The 23384-nt window shown below is 52.8% G+C and overlaps 7 protein-coding genes across 7 annotated transcripts; 3 read left to right on the forward strand and 4 right to left on the reverse strand.

The window, feature by feature from the left end:
• Positions 1-1038: 1038 nt before the first annotated feature.
• Positions 1039-3076, reverse strand: PG994_006175 (uncharacterized protein; the record flags this gene model as incomplete). Its single annotated transcript, XM_066857584.1, has 3 exons — positions 1039-1151; positions 1217-2386; positions 2449-3076. The coding sequence occupies 3 exons, from the start codon at positions 3074-3076 to the stop codon at positions 1039-1041; spliced, it is 1911 nt and encodes a 636-aa protein (XP_066716853.1).
• Positions 3077-5604: 2528 nt separating this feature from the next.
• PG994_006176 (60S ribosomal protein eL30) lies at positions 5605-6238 on the reverse strand (the record flags this gene model as incomplete). The annotated part of the gene is made up of 4 exons (XM_066857585.1): positions 5605-5703; positions 5874-5923; positions 5991-6095; positions 6163-6238. 4 exons carry the CDS (start codon positions 6236-6238, stop codon positions 5605-5607), a joined length of 330 nt encoding a protein of 109 aa, XP_066716854.1.
• A 406-nt stretch (positions 6239-6644) lies between these two features.
• Positions 6645-7547, forward strand: PG994_006177 (60S ribosomal protein uL16; the record flags this gene model as incomplete). Its single annotated transcript, XM_066857586.1, has 3 exons — positions 6645-6689; positions 6958-7342; positions 7399-7547. 3 exons carry the CDS (start codon positions 6645-6647, stop codon positions 7545-7547), a joined length of 579 nt encoding a protein of 192 aa, XP_066716855.1.
• Positions 7548-10087: 2540 nt separating this feature from the next.
• Positions 10088-11824, forward strand: PG994_006178 (uncharacterized protein; the record flags this gene model as incomplete). The annotated part of the gene is made up of 1 exon (XM_066857587.1): positions 10088-11824. One exon carries the CDS (start codon positions 10088-10090, stop codon positions 11822-11824), a length of 1737 nt encoding a protein of 578 aa, XP_066716856.1.
• Positions 11825-13713: 1889 nt separating this feature from the next.
• PG994_006179 (uncharacterized protein) lies at positions 13714-16618 on the forward strand (the record flags this gene model as incomplete). Its single annotated transcript, XM_066857588.1, has 3 exons — positions 13714-14297; positions 14345-16086; positions 16287-16618. 3 exons carry the CDS (start codon positions 13714-13716, stop codon positions 16616-16618), a joined length of 2658 nt encoding a protein of 885 aa, XP_066716857.1.
• Positions 16619-17278: 660 nt separating this feature from the next.
• Positions 17279-18562, reverse strand: PG994_006180 (uncharacterized protein; the record flags this gene model as incomplete). Its single annotated transcript, XM_066857589.1, has 2 exons — positions 17279-18131; positions 18216-18562. 2 exons carry the CDS (start codon positions 18560-18562, stop codon positions 17279-17281), a joined length of 1200 nt encoding a protein of 399 aa, XP_066716858.1.
• Positions 18563-20506: 1944 nt separating this feature from the next.
• On the reverse strand, positions 20507-22512 carry PG994_006181 (chromatin remodeling complex subunit; the record flags this gene model as incomplete). The annotated part of the gene is made up of 2 exons (XM_066857590.1): positions 20507-21394; positions 21742-22512. 2 exons carry the CDS (start codon positions 22510-22512, stop codon positions 20507-20509), a joined length of 1659 nt encoding a protein of 552 aa, XP_066716859.1.
• Between the last annotated feature and the right edge of the window lie 872 nt (positions 22513-23384).

The following is a 23384-nucleotide window of genomic DNA, read 5'->3' on the forward strand; positions in this document are numbered from 1 at the left end:
ATATGTAGGCATGTATTGCTTCCATCATTCGTGGCAGGTAAGGTAATTTGAAACCCCCCTCATCATCACGCCAAGACTTCTCTCGAATACGTGGGCAAGCGGATAGTAAAAGCCACGTTCGTGCGGGAGGAAGATCTTGTCAATCTAGCGATAAAGTTTCAGATAAAGTTCAACGTCCCTGATCGACACACTACACATTACACAGGGGGTGGCTATCATTTAGGGTAGTCCTGGACACACAGCATCTGACTCGGGAGACAACAAGCCTGGAGAATGTTGATGCATCACACTGGCAAGGGGGAATATCGGATAGTGTTTGTTGTACGTTCGGAAGAACACGAATTAGATGCTCATATAGAAAATGCTTAAGAGTGGTAATCTGTCCTATCTCCCAACAATGAGGCAGGCAGTCGACACCGTGCCAACCATATCCAACAATGCGCTCATCTTCTGCAGGTATAGATACAACAACAGTCAACGCAGATACGCAAGTACAACCAAGCCCAAGCCAAGGCGTATCTGGCTAGCTGGCATCTGTAGGATAACGGTGCTTGTCCAGGAGTTCCTCCTTCCAGACAACCCAACATTTAGCACCGAAACACAAGAATTCACCAAGGTGGACAAGTCGAATATAAAAAGAAAAAAAAATATTCCGCACCTGCATACTTAAGACTATAAATGATTTATATACGTATAAACCCCTCATTATCGTTAGAACTTACTGCCCACCGCCTCCTCTAACCGACACAAATGATGCCAGCTTGCTATGCTCTCCCCGCTTCCGCTACCCAACTAACTTCAATCTCCTTCCACCATCTAAGTACTGCTGACTAGCAACAATCTTTTTCTCATGATCATCATGCTTTCGTCCCGTGGGAATTATCATACTAACATGCCAATTCATCTGCTGCCACGTTCTCTCTCTATATCCACCTCCACCGATGACCGTCCCGCGCCGGTCTGTTCTGCTCCTTCGCCACTGCTTTACCCGGCTGACACCCGCCCAGTGGTAGCCAGCATTAAGCGAGGCAAGGGTACCTATTCCTTGATACTTTCGCTCGCACCGCCCTCACTAGTCTGCCTGTTCGCCAGAGCCGACTGCGCCCAGCCGAACCAGCTGGCACGCTTGTTCTCTGGGGCGGTGCGTTCTCCTGAACCAGTCTTAGGGGCCGAGGCTTGTTGCCCGCAAAAGTAGCGTGGCTGCCTTTGCCCTCACTGTGACCCGAACCGATAGTACGCGGCGGGCTCTGGCTCGCACTGGTGTTCGACGCGTCGCCGCCGGCACTCTCACCGGAGACACTGCTAGTCTCGCTGCGCATGCCCGGGAAGTTACCCGCTGTAGGGGCGCTGTTGCCGGAGGATGCGGCCCGCGGTGTGCCGGCACCGCTGAAGAACTGGGCACTATTACGGCCCGCGGATAGTGTTGGTGACATAGGCCCATCGGGTCCTTTGTACATGGCGTTCACGATACCGGCAGCACCGATGATTTGTTCGCTCATAGGACGGCTACCTGGCTGACGACGCACAGAAGCCCCCCGAGCGAGGCCAATGGGGATACTAGGTGCAGTATCTGGGTCGTGGTGGGCAGTGTTGGTAGAAGGTATGAAACTCATTGGCCGAGGACGGCGAGCGCCAGGAGCAGCTGCTGGCGGGGTGTTACCCATGACAGATTTGGCGCGAGCCAAGAAAGAGGCTCCTGGGTTCTGGCTATCAAGAGGAGTGGTCGGCAGTTCCTTGTTTACATTTGCACCGGCGGCCTTGGGGTCAGATGACTGATCCAGAATGTGCTCAAACTCCTGGTGTTGGAGGAGACGCTCGATGATCTTGTTGATGTACAGCGTGAGGGCCTTGTTCTGATCCTTCATCGCGCGAATCTCGCCCTCGAGGCGACGCTGGTGCTCTCCGTCGTCTACCGTGGAAACGGCCAAGTCGTCCGCAGCATCGCCGAGTTCATCTGCGAGGCTGGCACCGAGACTGGTGGCATTTCCCTCGGCATTTGCCTCGCCACCGGTACTGGAGCGACCCTCCAAGGCGCTCAATGCGTCTTGGTTGGCAGAGACGCCCATATAGCTGAAATCGCCCTTGCCAAAATCGCCGTGCAGGGTTTTTTCCTGCAGAAGCAACTGGTATGACTCGTTGTCCTCCATGAGGCGTGCATTAGCCATGCGCGCCTCCATCAATAAGCGCTCAACCTCATGCAGGCGCCCGCCCCCTTGGTTCTCAGACTCAACAAGTTTAATCTGAGCCTCGGCTAGCTCGAGTCGGAGTGACTCGATCAGCTTGTCTTTCTGAAGAAGCAGCTTCGAGTTGTTCCTCGAATCACTGCGCTGGACTGAGGAAGGCGGAGCGAAGTTCCCGCTCTCTACCGTCGGAGATGAATTATTTGCTAGAAAGGGAAAGCTGTTAGTCGTTGCGCCGAGCTAGGGGTGCACAAGGGGCTAGGCTTACATTGTCTCGAGGGTCGATACTCATCATCGACATTTCTCTGGTTAATGGTATCCTTAAGCCTGTTGATGACGGATTGCATCTCCTCCTCACGGTTGGACATCTCCTCCTTCTCCTTGAGCATTGAGCTTCGCTCGGCCTCGTATATAGTTTCCATTTCGCGCATTTGCCTTGCCGACTCGCGCTTCTCATTTCGAAGGGCTTCAATCTGTTCTTCACTTTCATGCACCCGCTCTTCGAACTTGGCTTGCTCTTTCAAAGTCTCATCGAGTCGCGACTGCAAGACTTCAGCCTGTTTCCTGAACTGCTCTGATGTAGCGTCTGCTTTTTCTAATCTGGCCTTCAAGTCGTCGATGAGCGCAACTGTCTCCGCCCGTGCGGCTTCGTCGACCTCGTTGGAAGAGATACTGAGCGAGGAAGACTGGCGATGGGCTGCAGCCGCTCGTGCAGAGACCGGGGTACCGCTCCTGATAGATCGTGTCCTCGAGGGGGTACTGTTGAGGCCAGCGGCAGCACTGGACGCCGGGGCCGCGCTACGCGGTGTGCTGCGTGAGGCTCTATCAGTGGAGGGGCTGCTATCGGGCAGGCGTCCAATACCCGCAGAAGGGGGTTTCTTTGTGGCGGCCGACATTTTGAAAACACGACGAATGCCAAAGTAAACGTGCGTGTGTGGGGGGTATACGGATGTTGTGGTGGGAGAAAGCTATCACTGTCTCGGATCGCGAGTATGGCGTTCCGTTAATTGGCCGGTTGATACAAAACTAAAAAAGGTAGAAGTGTATATATATGGCGGTCAAACAACGGCAGCGTAGTTGGCTGGCGGTTTGGGGGGGTGTAAAAGAGAAAAGAAGGGAAGGGGGAACAACGTTGATGTTCGGTTGCTATGTCAATGCTGAAGAATGTTGGAACGGGCAGGGCCAATGTTCTCCTTTGCGATTTGCTCGTGCTCTCTGGTCTCTGGGGCCCTTGACCTGTCTTTTGGGTTGGACTTGGAGACTTGGGCTTGGGGGGACTTTGCAGGAGGAAGTAATGGGATTGTAATTGAATGCAATGCACCCGACTTTTGGTGTGACCGTAGAGACGTTGCCGCAACGTTAGTCCGTTCTAGGCTCTAGCCCGGTAGCGCGATGTGGGCTATTTTTGTGAGTGTACCGGTCTGGGTCTGGGTACTGATCTGGGCTGGTGGTGGGTGGATGTGTGGGTGTCGCTCCGGTTTGAATGTACCCAAAAACACTTGCAGAGCATAAGGTTCTGTTATGTAAGGAATGATGATGTAGGCCTCCGTATTCGAATTGCGTTCGTCTGCTGCTTTTCGTCCGTTATGGTGGCGTTGTGCGAGGTACGACGGGCAGACTGGTATTGACTGGGAGGTATGGATGGATGGAGGCGGGAGCGAGAGGTACAGAAGGCAATAGAGTCTGGTACGTATCCAGTCTTCTTCAGCTGTCAGTCCACGCTAGTTGCGCAACTCCGATATATTTAACACTTGAGCGGTGTCAGAAACTGGACGGAGGATTGGCTGACAACTCTCGATCCAAGCATGTCTGTCTGCTCGGCTCAGCCACCTTGGTCTGGTTCAGTTTCGAATCCAACTCTTATTCAGGCGAAAAGCGCCGGGCGTACAGTAGCTGTGTTGCTGAATGGCAGCTGGCAGGCTGGGCTCGAATTGCCGCTGTGTAGTAGTCACAAAACCCTGAAACTTGATTGGCCTATAACGGAGGTAATCTCGTTGGCCTTGGGCTGCACTTTAGAAGCAAGTCGAGATTGGTATTGTTGAAAGCGGAATGCTCAGAGTCTTGAGAAAAAGTGCGAACGAGGCGGGACGCGATATTGTTACATAGTTCGTCGAGTCATTGTGCTGCGCTGGCATACACAACAAACATTGTTTTCCTCCTGCTTGCGTACCTATCACCGACTTTCCAGGACCCTGGATCAGACTGGATCGTGTTGGGATCGTGTGGTAGTTTTGATCCACAAGTCCAGACCGGCAATTTACTGTCCCTTGGCTGCTGGAGGAGTCGTTGAAACATCCTTGACCTCTTAATTCCTGGATAACCCGAAGATGGGAATCGTTTCTCCCCGTGCCCTATCCTGGCGTGTCCCTCCTATTCTGGAACCCAAGTGGAATCATCACACAGACACTATAGCAATGTTATATTACACCCTGAGCAGCAATCTCCATGTTCATGCCTCACCCTGTACTTGCCTAGCGCCCCATCACGTGAATTCATGACCCCACATATCCTGTCTCCTGAGCTACCCTACTTGCGAGTTCACTGGCAAGCTCACCCAAGAGTCTCCAACTCAGATGGAATCTGCCCCCGGCAGACATGCCCCAACTGTTCATGTATGTAGGCTGTCTCCTGTATGTAATAGATGGGGGCATCGGAGTCTGGAATTGTTCAATGATCGTTGCTCAGTGGCGGTATCCGTAGTAATAGTGGGATATGACCAAAAAGGAGCGTTTACATACATGTACATGACCTTGAGTTTAGGTTCCGCTCGGATCACTGCGAGCAGCCAGTAACGGATAGCTGGCGGCGATGAGGGAGCTGGCGTCGGAACATTTATGTTTCACGTATTGCTTTTGAATATACATCGAATATCTTTCCTACCTTGATTGCTAACTACAGCCCGTAAATGGATCGTCCGACTGTATTAATCAGGTATTCGGACGGCGAGAGTCTGCGCCGCGTGGGACCTGGGACCCTTTGTCACCCAAGTTCCAGCATATACCGAAGTATCCTACCTTCTCCATATTACTGGCTGCAGTTGGCAAAAGGAGATAAACTCCTCCGCACCAGAAAAGTTGCCGAGGTCTACGGCGTGCACGAAATTGTTCCTGAGGGTCAAAAGCCGAATTCCTATCACCACAGACTAGATATTAGCATAAACCCAGGCACATTAAGGAGTACAGCATAAAACTTCATTTGGTTATCACTTTGTATCATTTGCTGACAACAGGAGCATTGTCCAGTTCGACGCTCGGTATCAGATTGTGACTAACTACTCGAGATGCATCCTAGACGTAGGAGATCGTAAAGCCTTGCAAAACTGCAAGCATATAATTTTGGCCCCTTTGACCGGTTGGCATGAGGGCATGACTTTTAACCCAGACCGTAACCCTAACGCCGATGAATATACACATTGTCGTCAAATCTAAGACTGCTGGTCGGCCAGAATATCGGAGTCACCGGCATCCAGAATAGCCATGGTCGAGCAGCGGAAAAGCTTTCCGCAGGCAGTACCAAGCTCAATCTGTTCGAAGAATGGTTTGTTAGCCGACTATTTACCCTCCAAAGTCTACAAGAGACTTTTTCGCTGGGTTCATGCAGCGAGGCTTGTGTAGCCCGCATAGCATGGAAGACTGGGAGAAGTAGCATAGGCTATCACCCACGACTATACCCGAAGAAGTGTATTGTACTTACGTTGGAGCCAGCAAAGTGGTGCACGGGGACCTTGGACAACATAGAGTAGTCTATCCAGCTTCATTAGCATGTTTTCTTCCCGACGCTGCCATCACGGCTTCTTTGGGGATCGCATACACTCGAGTTCCGACTTGCGGAGAGGGGGGGTGTTGCCGGCGATGATGACCAGCTTGGCCTTGCCGGTGCGGAGAGTCTTCAGGGTGCTCTTGTAGCCAAGAGTGACTGGAAGGTGGAAGTCAGTTATGCAAATTCATCATAACGAGTTTTGTGTGCGGCGTGGTTCTCTTACCCTTTCCGGACTTGATGACCAGCGCCAACTGCGAGCTCAAGGAGTTCGAGTCCTTCTTGTTCTTCTTGATGGCCATTGCGACAGTTGGTGACTTGACTGACTTGGTGTGTGGTGAATAATTCTTGTCGTTGCTGAAGATCAAGCTGGACTGGGCAATCCGAGTCGTGAAAATCGAGTCGTGATAAAACCAGGTCGGAAAAAAGTCCACTTAGGGTCGGGGCGTGGGTACCAAAATTCGGGCAAAGGGTAAGAGCAGCCCTAAGTCTCCACTAAGTCTCACTGTGGTGCAGCCAATCAGAGCTGCTTGCCCGCCACTTCGGAGTTTGTCATTTCATTTCAAATCAAGGAATTCGCCCTGCGCAGCCAGTGCACGCATCTATCAATTTTCTGGTGGGTAGACTTCACTTTTCCGACGACTACAATCAACTTCAACGCCCACCACCAAAACCCCAGATAACGATACATCGCGAAACACCGTCAAGATGGCTCGTCGTCCCGCCCGTTGCTACCGATACTGCAAGAACAAGGTAAGCCTACAAAATTGCTTTGCGAGAACACTCTGCGCGAAGACGAAGGACATGTTGGAATTGTGTGGTGTTTGTGGGATTTTGCAGGCCAGCAGCCGCGACGCATTCGAGGGTCGGGCCAGGTTGAAGATTGGAACAACTGCTTCTTACCTCGGCCTGCGCACAACTCGACGGTGTCCTCTTTCCGGCCTTTTGCAATTCTGCAGAGCGATTATGATGGGTGCATTCATTTCATGGGAATTCTATACGCTAATCTGACATATTCTAGCCGTATCCCAAGTCCCGGTTCAACCGTGGTGTCCCCGACCCCAAGATCCGAATCTTCGATCTTGGCCGCAAGCGCGCCAACGTTGACGACTTCCCTCTCTGCATCCACCTCGTCTCCAACGAGTATGAGCAGCTGAGTTCCGAGGCCCTCGAGGCCGCCCGTATTTGCGCCAACAAATACCTCGTCAAGTACGCCGGAAAGGAAGGTTTCCATCTCCGTGTCCGTGCCCACCCCTACCACGTCGTCCGTATCAACAAGATGTTGTCTTGCGCTGGTGCCGATAGACTGCAGACTGGTATGCGTGGTGCCTGGGGTAAGCCCAACGGCACCGTTGCCCGTGTCAACATCGGCCAGATTCTCTTCAGCTGCCGCACTCGTGACTCCAGTAAGCATTTCCTCCCTTAGATGTTCCAAGTATTCGATACTGATATAAACTCCCAGACCGTGCCATCGCTCTCGAGGCTCTCCGCCGCTCCCAGTACAAGTTCCCTGGTCGCCAGAAGATCATTGTCTCCAAGAACCGGGGCTTCACTCTCCCTCCGCCGCGAGGAGTACCTGGAGAAGAAGGCTGCTGGCCGCGTCAAGGTTGACGGTGCCTACGTCCAGTTCCTCTCCAACAAGGGCTCTCTGGCTCAGAACATGAAGCGATTCCCCGAGGCCTTCAGCGCTTAAGAGTGGATTCAGTTATCATGAGAAGCAATGGGAAATGGATTGGCGTTTAATTCGGCTACTGAATAGCACTGTGTAACGACAGTCAATCGAGGATCTTTGCATTTGCACACACATAAACAAAACACTTGATACTCTGGCCCTTCTTCGGATGCTGCTTCACAACGTGACATGGTGGCTACTGGTTGAATGGGTGTGATCCTGGTAACTGGGATTGCAATCGGGGTGCCACTTGTGCTCGACACCAGAGTGCCCTGAGCATTTCGAGTCCTCAAGTACGTCATCCTGAGTGTACATAGACAGTTACGATGCCTCAATCGCCATGGATTTCCCCATTCAATAGTTTCTTGGAGAACCAGACCTAACCCTCGTTGGCAGAGCTACATAGTGGGGGTCGGTCCACGGGTATGTGAATCTGTTGAACTGTTGTCTATGACAGATCGTAGCGGGCATTGTCTGCTCCGATGGGCAAGCCGAAGTTTTCTAAATGTGAGTGCGGCAAAGCAGACATTTGCTAGCGTTTGGCTTCGATAAAGCCATGAGCGGATATACTCTTGTCCAACCGTTTCTTAAGGTGGCCAGCCAACCTCCCTTAACAGCCACCTATTATTCTCGTTCTTATCCAAATAGCATGGTCATCGACTGGTTTGCCGCCGATACGCCTTAATACACTTTCGGGATGCTAGTTATGTATTAGTAACGTGACATATACGTAGTATATGCTAGTCCAAACGTACTAAGATGTAGGTTTGCGATGATGCATAGGACATACAGGTATACATATATTTATGCAAAAGCGGCTTTCGCACCGAACATTGGAGTCATATGGTGGCATTCGAGCCTAGGTGCAGGGAAAATATACAGCCATCATGATATCGATTGGCGAATCACGTACAAGGCTTGTAACAGTTGGTTCTCTGCTGTTTCCCCCAGTCCTGCGCTCGATGCCAGGATGGTAACGGTGAAGATAGCATCTATTAGGGGGAAATGCACACCTATCTACTACGTCGTTCGCGCAGTGAGGCCAGGGTAATCCTTCCAAGGTTATTGCTGTTTTGCTACTACTATGTTCGTCCCAGTTCCAGCCCTGAGATCGGCTGAAGTCGCACGGATGTCAGGCAGTGATCGTTAAAAGTACCTAGTGATGAACCATTGAGAGGATTCAACAAGCTTTCGAGGCGCCGCAAGCGAATGCGCCAGACCGTGATTGATGGCTTGACAGTTGTGCTACATGAGTGCCCCCAGCGTTGTTGTGTTCGCTAATACATGTCGAAAATAGAACACAGCTGTCCGCGTCGTCTATTTGGATTCTGCAGTCTACATGCCCACTACGTACGATATCTGGACATATTTTACGATGGGTGGCGCGGTTTACCGTTCTACATAGCATTTAGACCAGGCTCTATTACGTGCTCTCCAGCTACATAGCTAGCTATCCAGCATAACATGCTCGAATAACAGCAGTTGTTGGGCGGAGAGGTTGGGGCTTGGCCATGCCGGCTGGCCGGGTGTACGTTATCGGAATCTCCTAGCAGAATGACACCATTGGACAGCGAAGCGTTCTAGTTTCTTGACAACTCACATACCGATATGTACTTTATCTAACCTACTACTAGCATGAACGCAGACTTGACCAGTATGCCTCGTATGGTGGTGGTAGGACATGGAAAGAATATGAAAGGCCGATGTTCAACAAACGTAGGTTAATGTATCTGAGGGGACCCCTACGGTTAGTTGGCTGCTACGTCAAACACTTTGGTGCAGGGTTACGGGTATCGTGGTACAAGCCGACCGCCACTTCACTAAAGGAGGTGAAGATCACTCGCACGAGACAAGGACCCAGCTCAGGCCCAGCTGACTCCGTGCCGTCATTGGATCCCTGGTTGGCCTGCCTAGTTTTTTGCGCTGCCTCTGCCCGTTCGTTCTAACAGGAATAACGGCCCCCGCAGACCAGCCTAAGTCCACTAGACCGGTCTGTTGGTACTTGATGTATGTACAGAAGGTAGCAACTCTATGCGATTCGTTCGAGATATGCAGGCCGCGCCGTACTCGTTATCTATTCCACCCAGACAGGTTGCATCGCAGTACAGTATGAGGCATTCAGCTGTCTTACCTGCAGGATAACTCGCCCAAACCCAACCTGCACGACGTGTTTTGTTTATATTCTGGCTTGTAGCTGTCCCAGCCTTAATAAGCTCTCCTCATTAGCGTGACCCCTCCAACCACAACCACCAGAACTCGTGTCTCTGTTCCGTATCATTTGCTCTGTCAACTTGACTTCTCACCTCTCGTCTCGCTTCTTTGTGTGCATATAGCCCAGCGCCGACGAATCTTTGTTCAGCTTACTCTGATCAAGGCCACGCCTTTTTATCTCACCCGAACCTTTGGTACTTAGCGAGCGACCGCTGGGCCTCGGACCAGTGGGACATATCGCACACAGTACCTCAAGCCCGCTGCAGTCATGGCGTTCCACCAACCAACCCACCAGCCTATACCACGGCCTTACCGCTCTGTAGACGAGGACGATACGCAGCAGGCTTCTCAAGGAGTTCCCCAATCTGTTGAAGACTCACAAACATGGGTTCTGTTCGCGCCCGAAACCGATGCCGGGACTACCACGTCCTATCTGACCACGACACACCAGACCATTTCAACACCCGGGCGCTCGCAACTTAGCGACCTGGGCAGTATCCACTCGGTTGTGCGATCGCAGAACAGTACCGATCAGCACCAATCCGCAAGTCTCATCGATGATTTGGACATAGACGATGAGGAGGACGAAGACGCAGAACTGGACAGCCTAGACAGTCACCTTCCAGAATTTCGGACGGTGCCCAACATCGCCCATCATCATGCCGATGGTGTTGCCCAGTCGATACCCGTACTGCCTGCCCACGATGGCTTAGGCTCGTTTCGTCTGGACCACGAGGGGATAGGACAGGATATGCAAGATAGGCTGTATGCCTTTGAGCAGTACAACCCACGCAGAATAAAGAGGCGCCGGGAAAGCCAGGAGCTGGCACAGGCTGAGTTGATGGGCGAGGAATGCGATGTTGATAAAATGCAACGCATAGAATCGTGGAGACTGGAACATAGCCGTTTCCTGCTCGAAGAAATCCAAAAGGAAACCCGGCGCCGACGCTCAGCGGTTAGTGCTCTCCATGTCCAAGAAGCGGGTCTGAGTACGGAAGAGCCAGTGGCGCCAGAAGCCAACGCGATGGACGGACTGGACCACAGTGAGGCCTGGCATGATCAGCACGCGAGTATTTTTGCAAATGAGTCCGAGGGCGTGTGGAGTCGCATTACGCGAAAGGTCATACGGGATCTCTTGGGCATCGACGACAAGGTATTGTCATTGTTGTTTGGCGACTCTTTACCCGACGAAGACGATCTATCCTCTACGCCGAGGATGTCGAGTATATTACGGGACGATACCGGTGACATTTCATCGAGTAACCTGGCCGAGTCCGCCTGGCAAATTCGGTTACTCGAGCGCATAGCCCGAGAGCTAGGATCGCTTGTCCACCAATTATCTGAGCATCCAGGGGCATTTTCAACATTTACACGGGTACAGCACATGCCAATTCCGTACGCTGGGTTGTCACCAATACCCGAGACGGCAAACGATGCTTCACGGGTGTCCATAGCTCGCGATGCATCTGCTGTATTACCCGAGTTCAAGCCCACCTTGGCACAGCAGCCGCAGCCAATAAGCATTCCCCAGGCCCAAGCTGCGGCCAGCACGAGTCACGGAGCCTCCCATATTCAAGGCGACAACGCCGCCAGCACGACATTCACCAAAGAGGAGTGGGAACAAGATCTGGATATAAGGCTGGTGTTCCGGTACCTACGGTCACGATTTCTGTCCCGCCCCAGCAGCTCAGGGGGCGTGTCCGGGAACTCGCACCTTGTCACTTCCAATACGGCAGATGCGGCAGCCAAAGCCGCGAGGGTGCGCCAACACCATCCGCTGGTATCCAGGTCCCGCCCCACCGAGCGACGTGCGTTTAGAGCCACTACACCTACCAGCCCGGTGCATTACAGGCACGCCTCGAGTTGCGCCAGCCAGAGCACCCGCAGATCAGTCCGCAAGAGTAGCTGTTCGTCGCGGCACTACTGGGACATCGGCGCGGGTTCTGTAGGCACTGGGTCCTTGATTGCAGCGGCAGGCCCAATGGGCAGTTGGGGCGAGATTTGAAGAGGCGCATGTATTGTACGATACCATGACAGCATATAAGCAATTTGTACCATATACCCACCATATTCAGACATCAGACATCAGACATGAGCTACGTTGGGCACAGGAATATTAGCCTCGGTGTACATAAGGATAGGCGCTGTTACATAATAGCATACTCATTAGCACTGGCATCAACTATAAGCCGTTCGTTTCAGGGCAATGTGGCATGATCGAGATACTCTGGGGCAAGACAAGCTCTAATGGTGGTACAATAATTACCGCATCTGTAACAGCCCAGAAATAGTAAATCTTTGGTCAATGTAGATAGGGACATGTAGAAACCCTCCGTAGCCAGTAGCTCTCTTGGTCGCCTTCCGTAAGGGCCAGATTTAATAGAATGAGGCGTCCATGTTTCGGGTGGACTGAGAACCATGAATCGACCAAGTATGTAGATATCTATCTGTGAACGGTTTCTAGATAGTTGCAGCCAAAGTCGGTGCAGTGAGATAACGTCGGAGCACACTTCCAACACAGCCGACCTGCAACTAAAAGTAAGGTTAGACATGCTAACCTGATCCCGCCTTGCCATGTTTGCTCGGACACGAACCGGGGGCTCGCCGAGTCTATCTCAGGGTCTATCATCCAATGAGGGCGCTGCCGCTTCACCCAGCGCGTCTAGGTAGGACGCATATGATTCGCTTATGCTCTGACGCGTAAAGTGGACGGCAGGCGAGGAGGAGAATGACTCTCCCCCTCCATCAACCCCCATGTTCACGTTCCCTCTGCGCATCACATAGCGGCATAGATGCCTGTGAAAGCCTGATTTCTCCAACAATAATTCCATCCTGTTCCTCTCCAGGACTACCTGCCACTGTAATTGGGCGGTCGTACAGGACTAGGCCTACCACACCTCGATTAAGAGAAGAGTCATAACAAAAAAATAGTGCTGTCCAAGGGCGACTAAGCTGTATCTGTTTCAGATCCCCCATCCCGAGCTCGACTCTTTCCCTCTCCAATACTTTCTCCACACAAAATCGCCCGTACCGTCACCGTCACAGCTAAAGCGATTCTATCCCCCCGACCTGCAACCTCCAAACCCCACCAACAACTTTCCTGTAGCCAATTGCTATCTTAGGCGCCTCACTTTCGCAACTTCATCGTTCGCTGTCGCAACTTGTTCCTTCGCTTTGCCTGATTTTGTAACGCATAACATTAGCTGTTGCCTTCTGTATATTACTTTATTTAAATCGCCGAATTCCCCGCCTTATCTGATGCTATTGGTATGACCTATCTATTACAGTTAGTTCTGATGTTTTCCTCGTGATAGCAAACATCGCGACCACCCTTATATACGTGGGCAACTTCTTTGATGTATACTAACTTCCCAGTCCCAGTGCCATGTACTAGATCCCTCTGGTCGCGCGACCCAGCTGAGTCTGGTTGGAGTCGCTTTGGTCTTCTTCGAAGTCCCCGTCGCACGCTACCCGGGCGTGTATGAATGATACCAATTCCCGCCGACCGCCTCTCGCGCTTCCGTTACCTACACACTGTTGTCGATCGCTACCGATGCACACGACTCCGCTGAGCGCGTCCCGGCTCAATGGCAGGACCCACGACCGACTTCACTCTTCCGAGTAACTCTTTCTTCAACATATATACCGATGGAGGCCGAGGCCCAGTACCAAGGACTTCGCCCGCCCCAGCGCCCGCGCTGCCGGGTGGGCAGTGTAATTTGGTGGACCTGACCCATGGTGCGAATGGTCCCAAGTGTGGTTGTCGCCGTTTCTGGAGCCGCAGCGCGCTCAACCCACATGCCGTCGGAAGCCCGGCGGCATTCCCTGGATACCCCAATGGCCTGGCTATGGGCGCCGGAGTTGACCATACTTTCTGGTGCATGTGTTCCCATCATGCTTGCTTTCACGACGATGTTCGGGGTTCCTATTCGCAAGGACCTCCTATTATGGCTACAATACCGTCTGCTGTCGAGCAAAGAGAATGAGCGTCCCAGGGCCAGCCGTGAGCCATTGACCCCTGTGATACCGGACCTGTCTTTCCACATGCCACCGTCTTCTGGCCATCCAATGGATTATCAGACTTTCAATAATGGATCATATGACGCAAATTCCAAGGAAACGGGACAAGACTCTCCGACTCAAGCAGCCACTCCTAATAATGAGCCATCGATGCCCGACACACTGAGTTGGACAAATCTCATCCAGTCCCAGCCTGGAGACCAGGCGGCCCATATGCCGCCCATTCCGAGCCAGTGTTTGTTGCCATCTCAGCCCAGTTCCACGACCTCATCAGTTCGCATGAGATATCACCAACCTTTTGGTGGTAAAGGACTCCATACACTGAAAGGTGCTCGTTCCAGGCTTCGCGAAACTCCATTGGAGGCCGTTCAAGATACTCCCGGTCCGGAAGATAATGCAGTCGAGCCCAGTGTTGTTGCGTCCAATGATGACTTGCCTACAGTGACCAACACCCCTAGGTCTATCCGCCGCATGGAGGAAAGGAATACCCAATTGCAACCTACAGGACCAAGCCACGGGGAGTTCCAGAGCTATCTAGCACCGTACAAGGGCATGGCCAGCGCCTGGACAGATTGGAAAACGAATCATTCACGGAAAATGGCCATGATGAGTGCCACGAGAAACATGATCATGCGGATTTACGGGTCACCGAGCTAGAGGTTCGTGTTGGAGAGCTGGAGAAGCAGTTGCAAGACAGCAGTAGCGTCGCTACCAGCCGATATCGACATACTGCGGATGATTCAACAGCCAGTGTCGTCTCTGTCGCTACCAACACAAGCGATCGCAGCCATCTTTACAATGAGCTTCAGGCTCTAAAAGCGGAACTCGGCCATCTGTCTTCTGATCCCACGTACGGCAATCCGTGGGAACTCGAGGTGGTTTTCCTTCCTTTTCCTCTAAAAGGCGTTTGGACGGAACCAGGAGAATTTATGAGCCAACGTCTCTCAGGGGCCAGCCACGTCGATGTTGACCAATGGACGCAAATGCCAAACAGCGTTTCCGTCCACGAGCCTCAGTCCCCAGCTTTCAACGAGTGGGCTAACCCGGATACGGAATTTGAGTGGCTGTTGCCACGCGCCTGTCCTCCGGATCGCATGATTGATAAACGTCTCCAAAGTCGCGGTCTCGTGAAGAAGGTTGCGGTGCGTGGTCCCGATGCACATAGCGTGCAGCAAGCGATATCGACTGCCTTTGGGAGTTCGTTCCGGACCGTCTCGCGGATCCAATCCAACTTTTATCACGGTTCCAACGTACACACCTCGGGTAGCCAAGTTCCTCGGGCTACAACAACCATGGGTGCCCCTGCGGAAGGTTCACAAGGACTCGCGGCTACGGTTCCTGTCGCCGTCCGAGATGATTACACCTGCTATCTGGGATGTTCGATTCTCAAATCCAGCGTGGTCATGAAGGCCACAGGTGTTCATCGTCTCTACATCACCCAGCCCGAAGCTTATCTCCAAGATCAAGATGCGTATGAGAACGGCTGGAGCTGGCAGAGGCTCAGGGAACTAAGTCGGATCTATCCGGACTCTCAAAGCAGTCAGCAAGACGTACCTGAGGCTGACGCTCTAGAGGACTGCTGGGCATTCAATGACAAGCTTGATGAGTCTCCATCGACTCAAAACAGTTTCTCTTCTCTCAGCTTACGCCAAGCTGCGCAGCCCAGACTTAGGTTGACAAGTATCAGCCCAAGCCCCCATCACTTCTTCACCAGCCACAACGGCCGATCTCCTTCGTTAACTACAGGACGTCGTAGTCGTGCGCCGTCTCCCTTCGTTGCACTAAGAGAGCAGAAGTCGGGGTCCTCGTTGCGTCCACTGTACGTGCGCACAACCTCGATGCCACCCGCCCCCCTCCCTGGTATCATGTCACCACAGCAAGCTCGGCGTCGCATGGCTTCTGTCAGCTTGGGAAATGCCCAGCCTTATCCTTACCCTTATGACCGACGCTCCTCACCTCAAATTGCGCGGGCCAGTGTAAATGCCACACATTCAATGGCTTTTGCGCAGCAGAAGCGGCAGCGCGGCACGCGCTCCCCATCAGTTCCCTTGTCTGCTAGATTCAGGCGCACGCCACGCTACAGCACAGCTAGCCCGAGTCCTGGGCCTGCAGGCTTCGGCGCCCCTGGTGCCACATCAGGCCGAGCCACGACCCCGTTTTTCTATGCGACACCTTACAGCAATGCTCCTTATGTGGACAACCGACCTAATCAAGGTGTGATGGATGAGGTGGATGAAGATAATAGAGGTAGTGGAACGGACTCATATGCTGGTGGCAGCGGAGATGACGACGATGAGTCGACTACGAGGACGACGCCCCAATGCTTGATCTAGGCCATCCCCGCCGGCGGTTTGACACAGACGACGAGACTTGGCAGGGTGCTGTACAAGAAGCGCAGCAGTTCCCGGTTGCCCGAAGACGAACCGTGGCCTGGTATTGAGGACGAGGATCTGAGAACAAGGAGCCCGTCCTCAAGACCGAACACAATGTAGATATCTACGAGGATGAGGACGCCATGAGTGATATCGACTCTCAAATGACCGTGTCTCAAATAACCGAGCAGAGCGAGAGGAGCGTCGAAGGGGGAAATGAAGATGGAGGCATTGTAGAACTGGTGACTGACCGCGGGGTTGGCCAGGGGGTGACCAACGACGATGCCGAGGTTGCCAGCCAACACAGCAGCGTGCCGAGCGAGTATCCCAGTACTCAACGCGCTTGGCAGGACGGCGCTATGGAGTTTGAAGTCTACGAGGACTTGGCCAACAACAAGGACGCCTGATATATTTATGCGCATTTGTTGGATGCTGGTGGATTACGAGGATAGGACAACGAGAGATGATGCTTACTTGCTTGTTGTTGTATCGTGGCATGGCGTTTCTGGCGTTAGCGAGCGTTTGCACCGGATTTCCCCCAGCTTACTTGAGGAGTAAGTTGGTCTCTCCGCTACTGATGGATTTCACCTCGGACTTTAGGTGTTTCTTTTTGTCTATTATTATAGCGAGCGGTCTTATAGGGCCTCGGGGGGTTGGTTTGTGGGTTGTGAACCCAGCAGGCCAGCCATGCAATCATCTCATACATGGATGGATGGTGGCATTTCTTATTGGAAAGTAGACGATGGAAGACTGGATAAAATATGGCGCCCTGGGCAAGGGGTATATCTTCATATCTGACACTCCCCCTACTACTTTTCATACGTCATGATGTATATCTATTCTTTATGATGGATTTATCGTCTTCATAGAGTGGCATGCGAGCCAAAAACGAACATATCTACCATATGAACAAATGATCTGGTTATTACGATGCTTGTATCTCTATGTGGTCAGATTAAAAGTGATTGCAGCATTTTTGTTGATTAATATTATCTGCCGACTCTCATACTCGAACTTGGGGCGCGTTAGGCTGGCTACCCTTTTCCATACATACTTTTCTTTTTGTCTCAAGGGAGTTCAGATGGCCGCTCGTGCGCACGAGGGGACCCTGGAGAATTATCACCGTACAGCTCACTCCTGGGAAGGCCCGCAAGTTCGCTTCTTATTTGAGAGTGACGATGATCCTCTGTGACAACTTCGGGGGCCGAGATTCCCTCGTTGGGGTGGCCGGCTGGATAATGATACGGTGGTGACGCTTGCGATCTCCTCTTTCCCAATATGCGACCTATCCAACTCGTCCGGTTGGATCCTCTACTACTTCCTTGTTTATCGCCCCATCCGTGCCCCTTTGTCTCTGTTGATGCTGTGAGCTCAGGTTGGTCAGGATGCTGCTCAGCATTGTTGTTGCGGCGACGCCGCCGCCGACCCAGCATCAAGCCAACGAGCACTGCCAGGATCAGGGCCAGGACCGCGCCGATGACGATACCCGCTAGTGCTCCGCTGGAAAGCCCGCTCGACGTCTTCTGTGCCTCTCCTCCCACCGTCGTCGTCGTCGCCGGCCCGGTCGGATCGGCAAGAACCGCGCTTGACGTCGTCTTCGGTGCTGTTCTTCCTCCTCCGCCGGTAAGACCAGTAAGACGGAAACTCATGGCCGCCTCTTCCATGACGACGCGCAACTGGGCCGCGTCGTCGGGCGAGCTGAACTGCGCCAGGTCGTCGTCGTTCCACCACATGGTGAAGGGCTGGTGGCGCGCCTCGAGCGCCGTGCTCGTGCGGATCGTCGTCAGGCCGGCCGTGGCGGTTGCGCCGTCCGACAGCAGGAGGGGGAAGCCTGTCGGCGTCGTCAGGGTCAGGGTCTGGGTGCACAGGTCTGTCGAGGTGCTGCGGGTTGAGAGGCTTATGGTGGCGTAGTCGAACTCGCTTTTGTGGTTAGAATGGTTAGATTGTTAGTCACACACGATCTTCTCCTCTCCTCCTTATCTCACATATAGAGATTAAACTAACCTCCGACAGCATATCCCTTTCCATACCCAGCTCGTCGGCGCTCCGCCCCACGGCACGTCGGCATTGCTCGTCCACACCTTGGTCACGGCCTTGAACTCGTGGCCCTCATAGCAGATGCCCGGCGCGTACGCGGCGGCCTTGTTGTACCGGCTCCAGCCGGCCAGCCGCTGCGTGCTGACCAGCAACTCCTGGTCGTTGGCGGTGTCCGGGCCGCCCGGGGCCGCCCGGAACCACCACTGGTCGTTGCAGGCGTCGCCGACGGGCGCACGCGCCGTCAGCGGGAGGCCCGTGGGCGTGGTGACGGAGGTGTCGGTCGCCTCGGCCACGCGGCCTGTGAAGCTGGGCATTGCCCGTCCGTTCCGAGAAGGAATGATAATAGGTGAATGCTTTTGAAACGGCAAAAAGCAGGAAACAAATGCCTGCCTGCCAGAGTCGGTACACACAAAAGTCTTCTCCAAGTTTGATTCAGGCCAAACTGACTATTAAGAGGAAGTCTTTCGGTAGGGATGGCCTTCGCAGTCCTCAGACACTCCCGTATAAGGCAACAATGTCAGAAGGGCCTCCTTGCGACATCTTGACACATGACGGAATATTAATCAACAGAGAATCGTATGCTGGGGCAATCAATGCGAAAACGATCCTTGAAAGAAGGGATAGGTCATTTGTTGATTGCTCCGGCACTACCTTCTCAGAGTGACCAATCGGACATAACCATTTTGTTTTCGTTGGCTCTAAACCGCCAAGTAATAATCCAATATTATTTACCTTGCCGCAACTGGTACGCCAACGTATATGGACGGAGTCTTGGATACAAACTGTTCCTCCGGTGAAGAAGCACTGTAGGATAAAAGCCAGTAGAGAGAGAAAACATGTTAAGGTTGAGGAATCCCGAACCCGCAACTTCGAAAGCTGCCAACTTTTACGGCTCTTCGGTATGCTGGCCACATAGTTGGCTGGTGCCCCTTGAATATGACATGTACGCACTTACGTAGAGAAGGTGTGGTAGTACAACATCTAACCTATGCATGGCGCAGAATGAGGCTGAGATGTGACGCATCCAACAACAAGGGCCCCTGTAAAGTAAGATGCTGGGATTGGTCCCATGATGGCGGGTCGTGGTCCAAGGAGGAGGAGTCGCATGCTAGCTGACACGGAGAACTAGGAAGGCATACGCATAAAATCCAGTCAGTAATCACAAGAGAGGTGAGGTGTAAGAAGTCTTGGTTGCCAAATTCATAACTCGTGATCCTCATTTCCATCGCATAAACCAAGGATGATTTCCTGGTTGGTGGTGTCTGTCTGTCTTCTCTATAATACATTGAAATTCTCGCCCTTTCCGAACTTCCATCCCCTCTTTTGTCATCTCATCGAATGAATGCAGGTGCATCCAATACCAAATCATATGGCTTTCGATATTTGGTTTTCCTCAACGCCGTTTCCTCAAAACCTTTGGGATCTGACTTGCTCAGAAGGGTTCAGAACGAATATCCGGGGCTTGTTGAAAGAATGAGTGATGAAAAGAAAAAGCGAATGAGTGCAATGCCAATGCTCGTTTCGCGCCTCGAGACTTTGTCCAACTATCATAGAAACGAGAAGAATGAACGAAATCAAGAGAGAAAGAAAAAAGAAGATCTCGCGATGTGAGCAAAGTAGTCGAAGAAGGTCGAGATGAAGAAAGTGAACCAAGGGGTATCGCCGCCCGTATGATGATGATGCTGTTGAGGGTGCTGTACGTCGAAGGAGTTCTTTCCAATGGAAAGACGTCGCGGAGACACTACCTAACCCAGCCTGTCCTGTCTTTTTCTTCTTCAATGATCTTATCGACTTAGGAAAAGGGAAGGAGAAAAGAAAAGAGGGTTTCCACGAAGTGCCACGGTGTGTATCTCGAGATATTTAATGTTGCCTTCTCCTTCTTTCGTGTAGGCAATCATGAAAAGGTCGTTGGTAACAGGGCCGTGTCGTATCTCACCCAAAAACCAAGCTCTCAGAGATAAGATCGTAGCAGCCAACATACTACTACTCTCCCTTGTTTGTTTCGCTCATGCCCCCGTCGATGTTGCTGAGTGAAGCATATGGGTTGCCGGTAGAGATGACCCCGCGTAATGGCTGGTTGATCGCGTGACCCATCGGAGCCGGGGTCGGAGGAGCGATGGGCCCAAAGGGGACCTGCTCCAAGCTGTGGCTGTTCATTAGTCAATAAGCGGTTCTCATCAAGTTTTCGGGGGAAAAGAAGCGAGTGTCATAGGCACAACTTACCTACGGGGCTGTCCGGTGCCATTGGGTTTCCACGCTTATGATGCTGGGCCATGTTCAGCGGGTTGCTTCCGATGCCACCCCTGTCCGGATATGCTGCCCATAGGATGATCGCCATATCCATGAGAGGCATCCTCACTGCTGCCGAAGTTTGAACGACGCCAAGCAAGGTTACCTCTAGCACCTGGTCCATTGTTGCCGACATGGCCGCCTCCCATAGCTGCACCACCACCACCATCGCTACCGGCCCCGCGTCCTCCAAAGCCGCCGCCGTCGTTACCTCGTGTACTCTCAATACCAATACTAACTCTTTCGCCAGTAGAGCCAGGACCAGGGCCGGAGCTGGGACCATCTTGTTCGCCATCCGAAGGGTCCCGCTGCCGAGCCAGTTCGGCCTGATGCTTCTTCCACCACGCGGGCAGACCGTGGAACAGGCCCAGCGTATGCTGCGTCACCTTATCAAACGGCATCTCGTGCTTGTACTTGCATCCCTGCTGGGTGAAAGCGCAGACACCTTCATGGACCCACTTGTCACAGTAGATCTTGGGGCGCCGCTGGGGAAACTGGTGCTGCTGAGACTGAGACTGAGACTGAGGCTGAGGCTGATGATGATGATGACTGTGGCCGACTCTTCCCCCTCCTCCGGCTTGGTGACCGCTGTGACCGTGACCAGCGTGGTGGTGCTGGTTGGCAGGGGCGTGCATGGAGCTGTTCAGATCACCCAGGGCACCGCCGCCGCCACTTCCCAAGGGCTGTCGCGGCCCCTGGATGTTGGTGAGAGCCCGGAGCGGTAGGGATTGCTGGTGGTGGTCTATGTTCGGAGCTGGGGCCGCGGCAGTAGGGCCGCCGGTCGAGGTGGAGTTATTGCCGCCATGAGAGCGGATAGGAGTCCGGGGACCTTCACCCGTGATCGTGTCAATATGAGCCTGGCGCTGACTTGTTAGCTTGTGGAGTTCGGTAAACTCTCCTGCCTGGGATATTGTGACGAGTTCAACAACAGTATGTACACGGAAGTGCTGATAGGGAGCAAGGATGAATGCGAGATCTTGCGTGGGAGACCAGGAGCCTAGTGACAGCCACACAATGCCTGCTTTGTGAAAGTTACTGGGGTATCAAGAAAAGGCTTACCTGGATATTGTCGGGGGTAGGCGGAGGTGTCTGTTTTGTGTTCATCATAACATCAGTATCGTTGGTAGTGAATGATATGTGACACGACCAATAGTCAGGCTGGCGAGGGGAGGAAGGCGCAACCGGGTTTGTTATATTTAATTACCTTGAGCATGACCGGCTCGACGTTGCTCGATCGTCCGTTTGCAGGCAGGGCTCGCGGTGCCGGTAACACAATCATACCCAAACAATCCTGCTGGAGCGCTGGCACATCGCAAAGCGTCGGAATCATGTCCGCTGGGATCAAGCGCGTATATTTCCCATTACCTCGGTCGTAGCAGTATGCATAGCAGTTGTCAAGCAGGGCTTCTGGGAAGGCCATGCTGTCACTTGGAGAATATAAGGAAGGAATGCTGGTCAGTAGCTGCTGCTGCTGCTGATAGACTGGAACAGGGCGACCAAAGTGATGCTGTTGCTGCTGATTCTGGGGATTGGTAGGGTCGAGGTTGTAGTACATGCCCTGATCGGCCATGGCCTGAGCGCGCCAGTTGATTGAAGTGAGGCTTCGGGAAGCGAGATTGCCTGGGCCCACGGGAGCACCAGGCCGAATACCTTGGGGCTGCTGGTAGTTTGCGGGACCACCAGTTCGCTCGATGTTGGACTTGCTGCTGGGTCTACGCATGTTCAGCCCGTCAGCAGACGGGACCGAGGTCTTGTCCATCTTGGATGGCTGCTGGTCAACGAGGGCGTTGTTGGTCTCGGGAACTATACTAGACGTGGTAACAAGATGATGAAGATCCAGAAGAGGAGACGAACGGTGCGAGGATGTGTCGGGAGAAGTGGACCGGGTCGTAGCGCGAGAAGGCCCAGAGGAATAAGAAGCCTCCGAGGGAGAGTGGATGGTTGGACCCGTTGTTGGCAGGAGAGAGGGATCCATTGTGAAGTCAAGGGGGAAGAGGAAGGCCGGGATCAAAGGCATAAAGACCCCCAGGGCCAGGCGAATGCTTCAACAGAAGGGACTAGAAGGCAGGGCAAACGGGCGAAGAGGGACCCGCGTTTATCTATTCGGTGTGGTGGTTTGGTGTGCAGTGTAATCTCCAAATGCCCAGTCCCCAGGGCTCCCGGTTGTCACGTCACCAAAAGACTTCAACTTGTGGCAGAGGCAGAGACAGAGGCAGAGGCAGTGACAGCGACAAGAAGAAGATGGGACGAAGGGGGGAAGCAACATAGTCAGTATGTAACGAGACCAAGCAAAGCCGGTGATGGGCTGGCTATCCTTTAAGCGAATCAATCCAAGCCCGTCTTGACCAGGCAATCGAGCTGGCAGCCAAAGGACAGAAAGGACGGGTTGGCATCAAGACCGTTTGCTGAAGAATTTCAAATAAGGTTAGATACATCACCAACGGCTACCTGCAGAGGGCTTGTCTTGTTTCCCACGTGACAAACGCCCGTCGGCCCAGTATATACCTGCATTACTTACACGACCGACCTATCTTTGTCAACCATGTTGTTCGTTGCCCCTTGATTGCCATGGAATATTATCATGCATGGAGACGTGGACCACACTTAGCTCACCGTCACGATAGATAATTGCCAAAGAAACAAGACCACAAACAGGAGTGTCACAAATCATTGCTTGATTTCTCTATATGCCAATCGTCTCTGTTTCTCCCTCGGCCCTCTGTTGCCTGATCATGACTGTTGTGCCAAAGAGCAACGGACCATGCTGTCCCAAGAGAGCGATGCAAAGGTGCCATTGGGGCAAAATACCATTTCTTCGCCAGCAATCCATATCCATACATTCATGAG

This window comes from Apiospora phragmitis (assembly GCF_038363925.1).
Source record: "Apiospora phragmitis strain CBS 135458 chromosome Unknown utg000006l:1.0-5683423.0:1.0-5690449.0, whole genome shotgun sequence".
NCBI classification, from domain to species: Eukaryota; Fungi; Ascomycota; class Sordariomycetes; order Amphisphaeriales; family Apiosporaceae; genus Apiospora; species Apiospora phragmitis.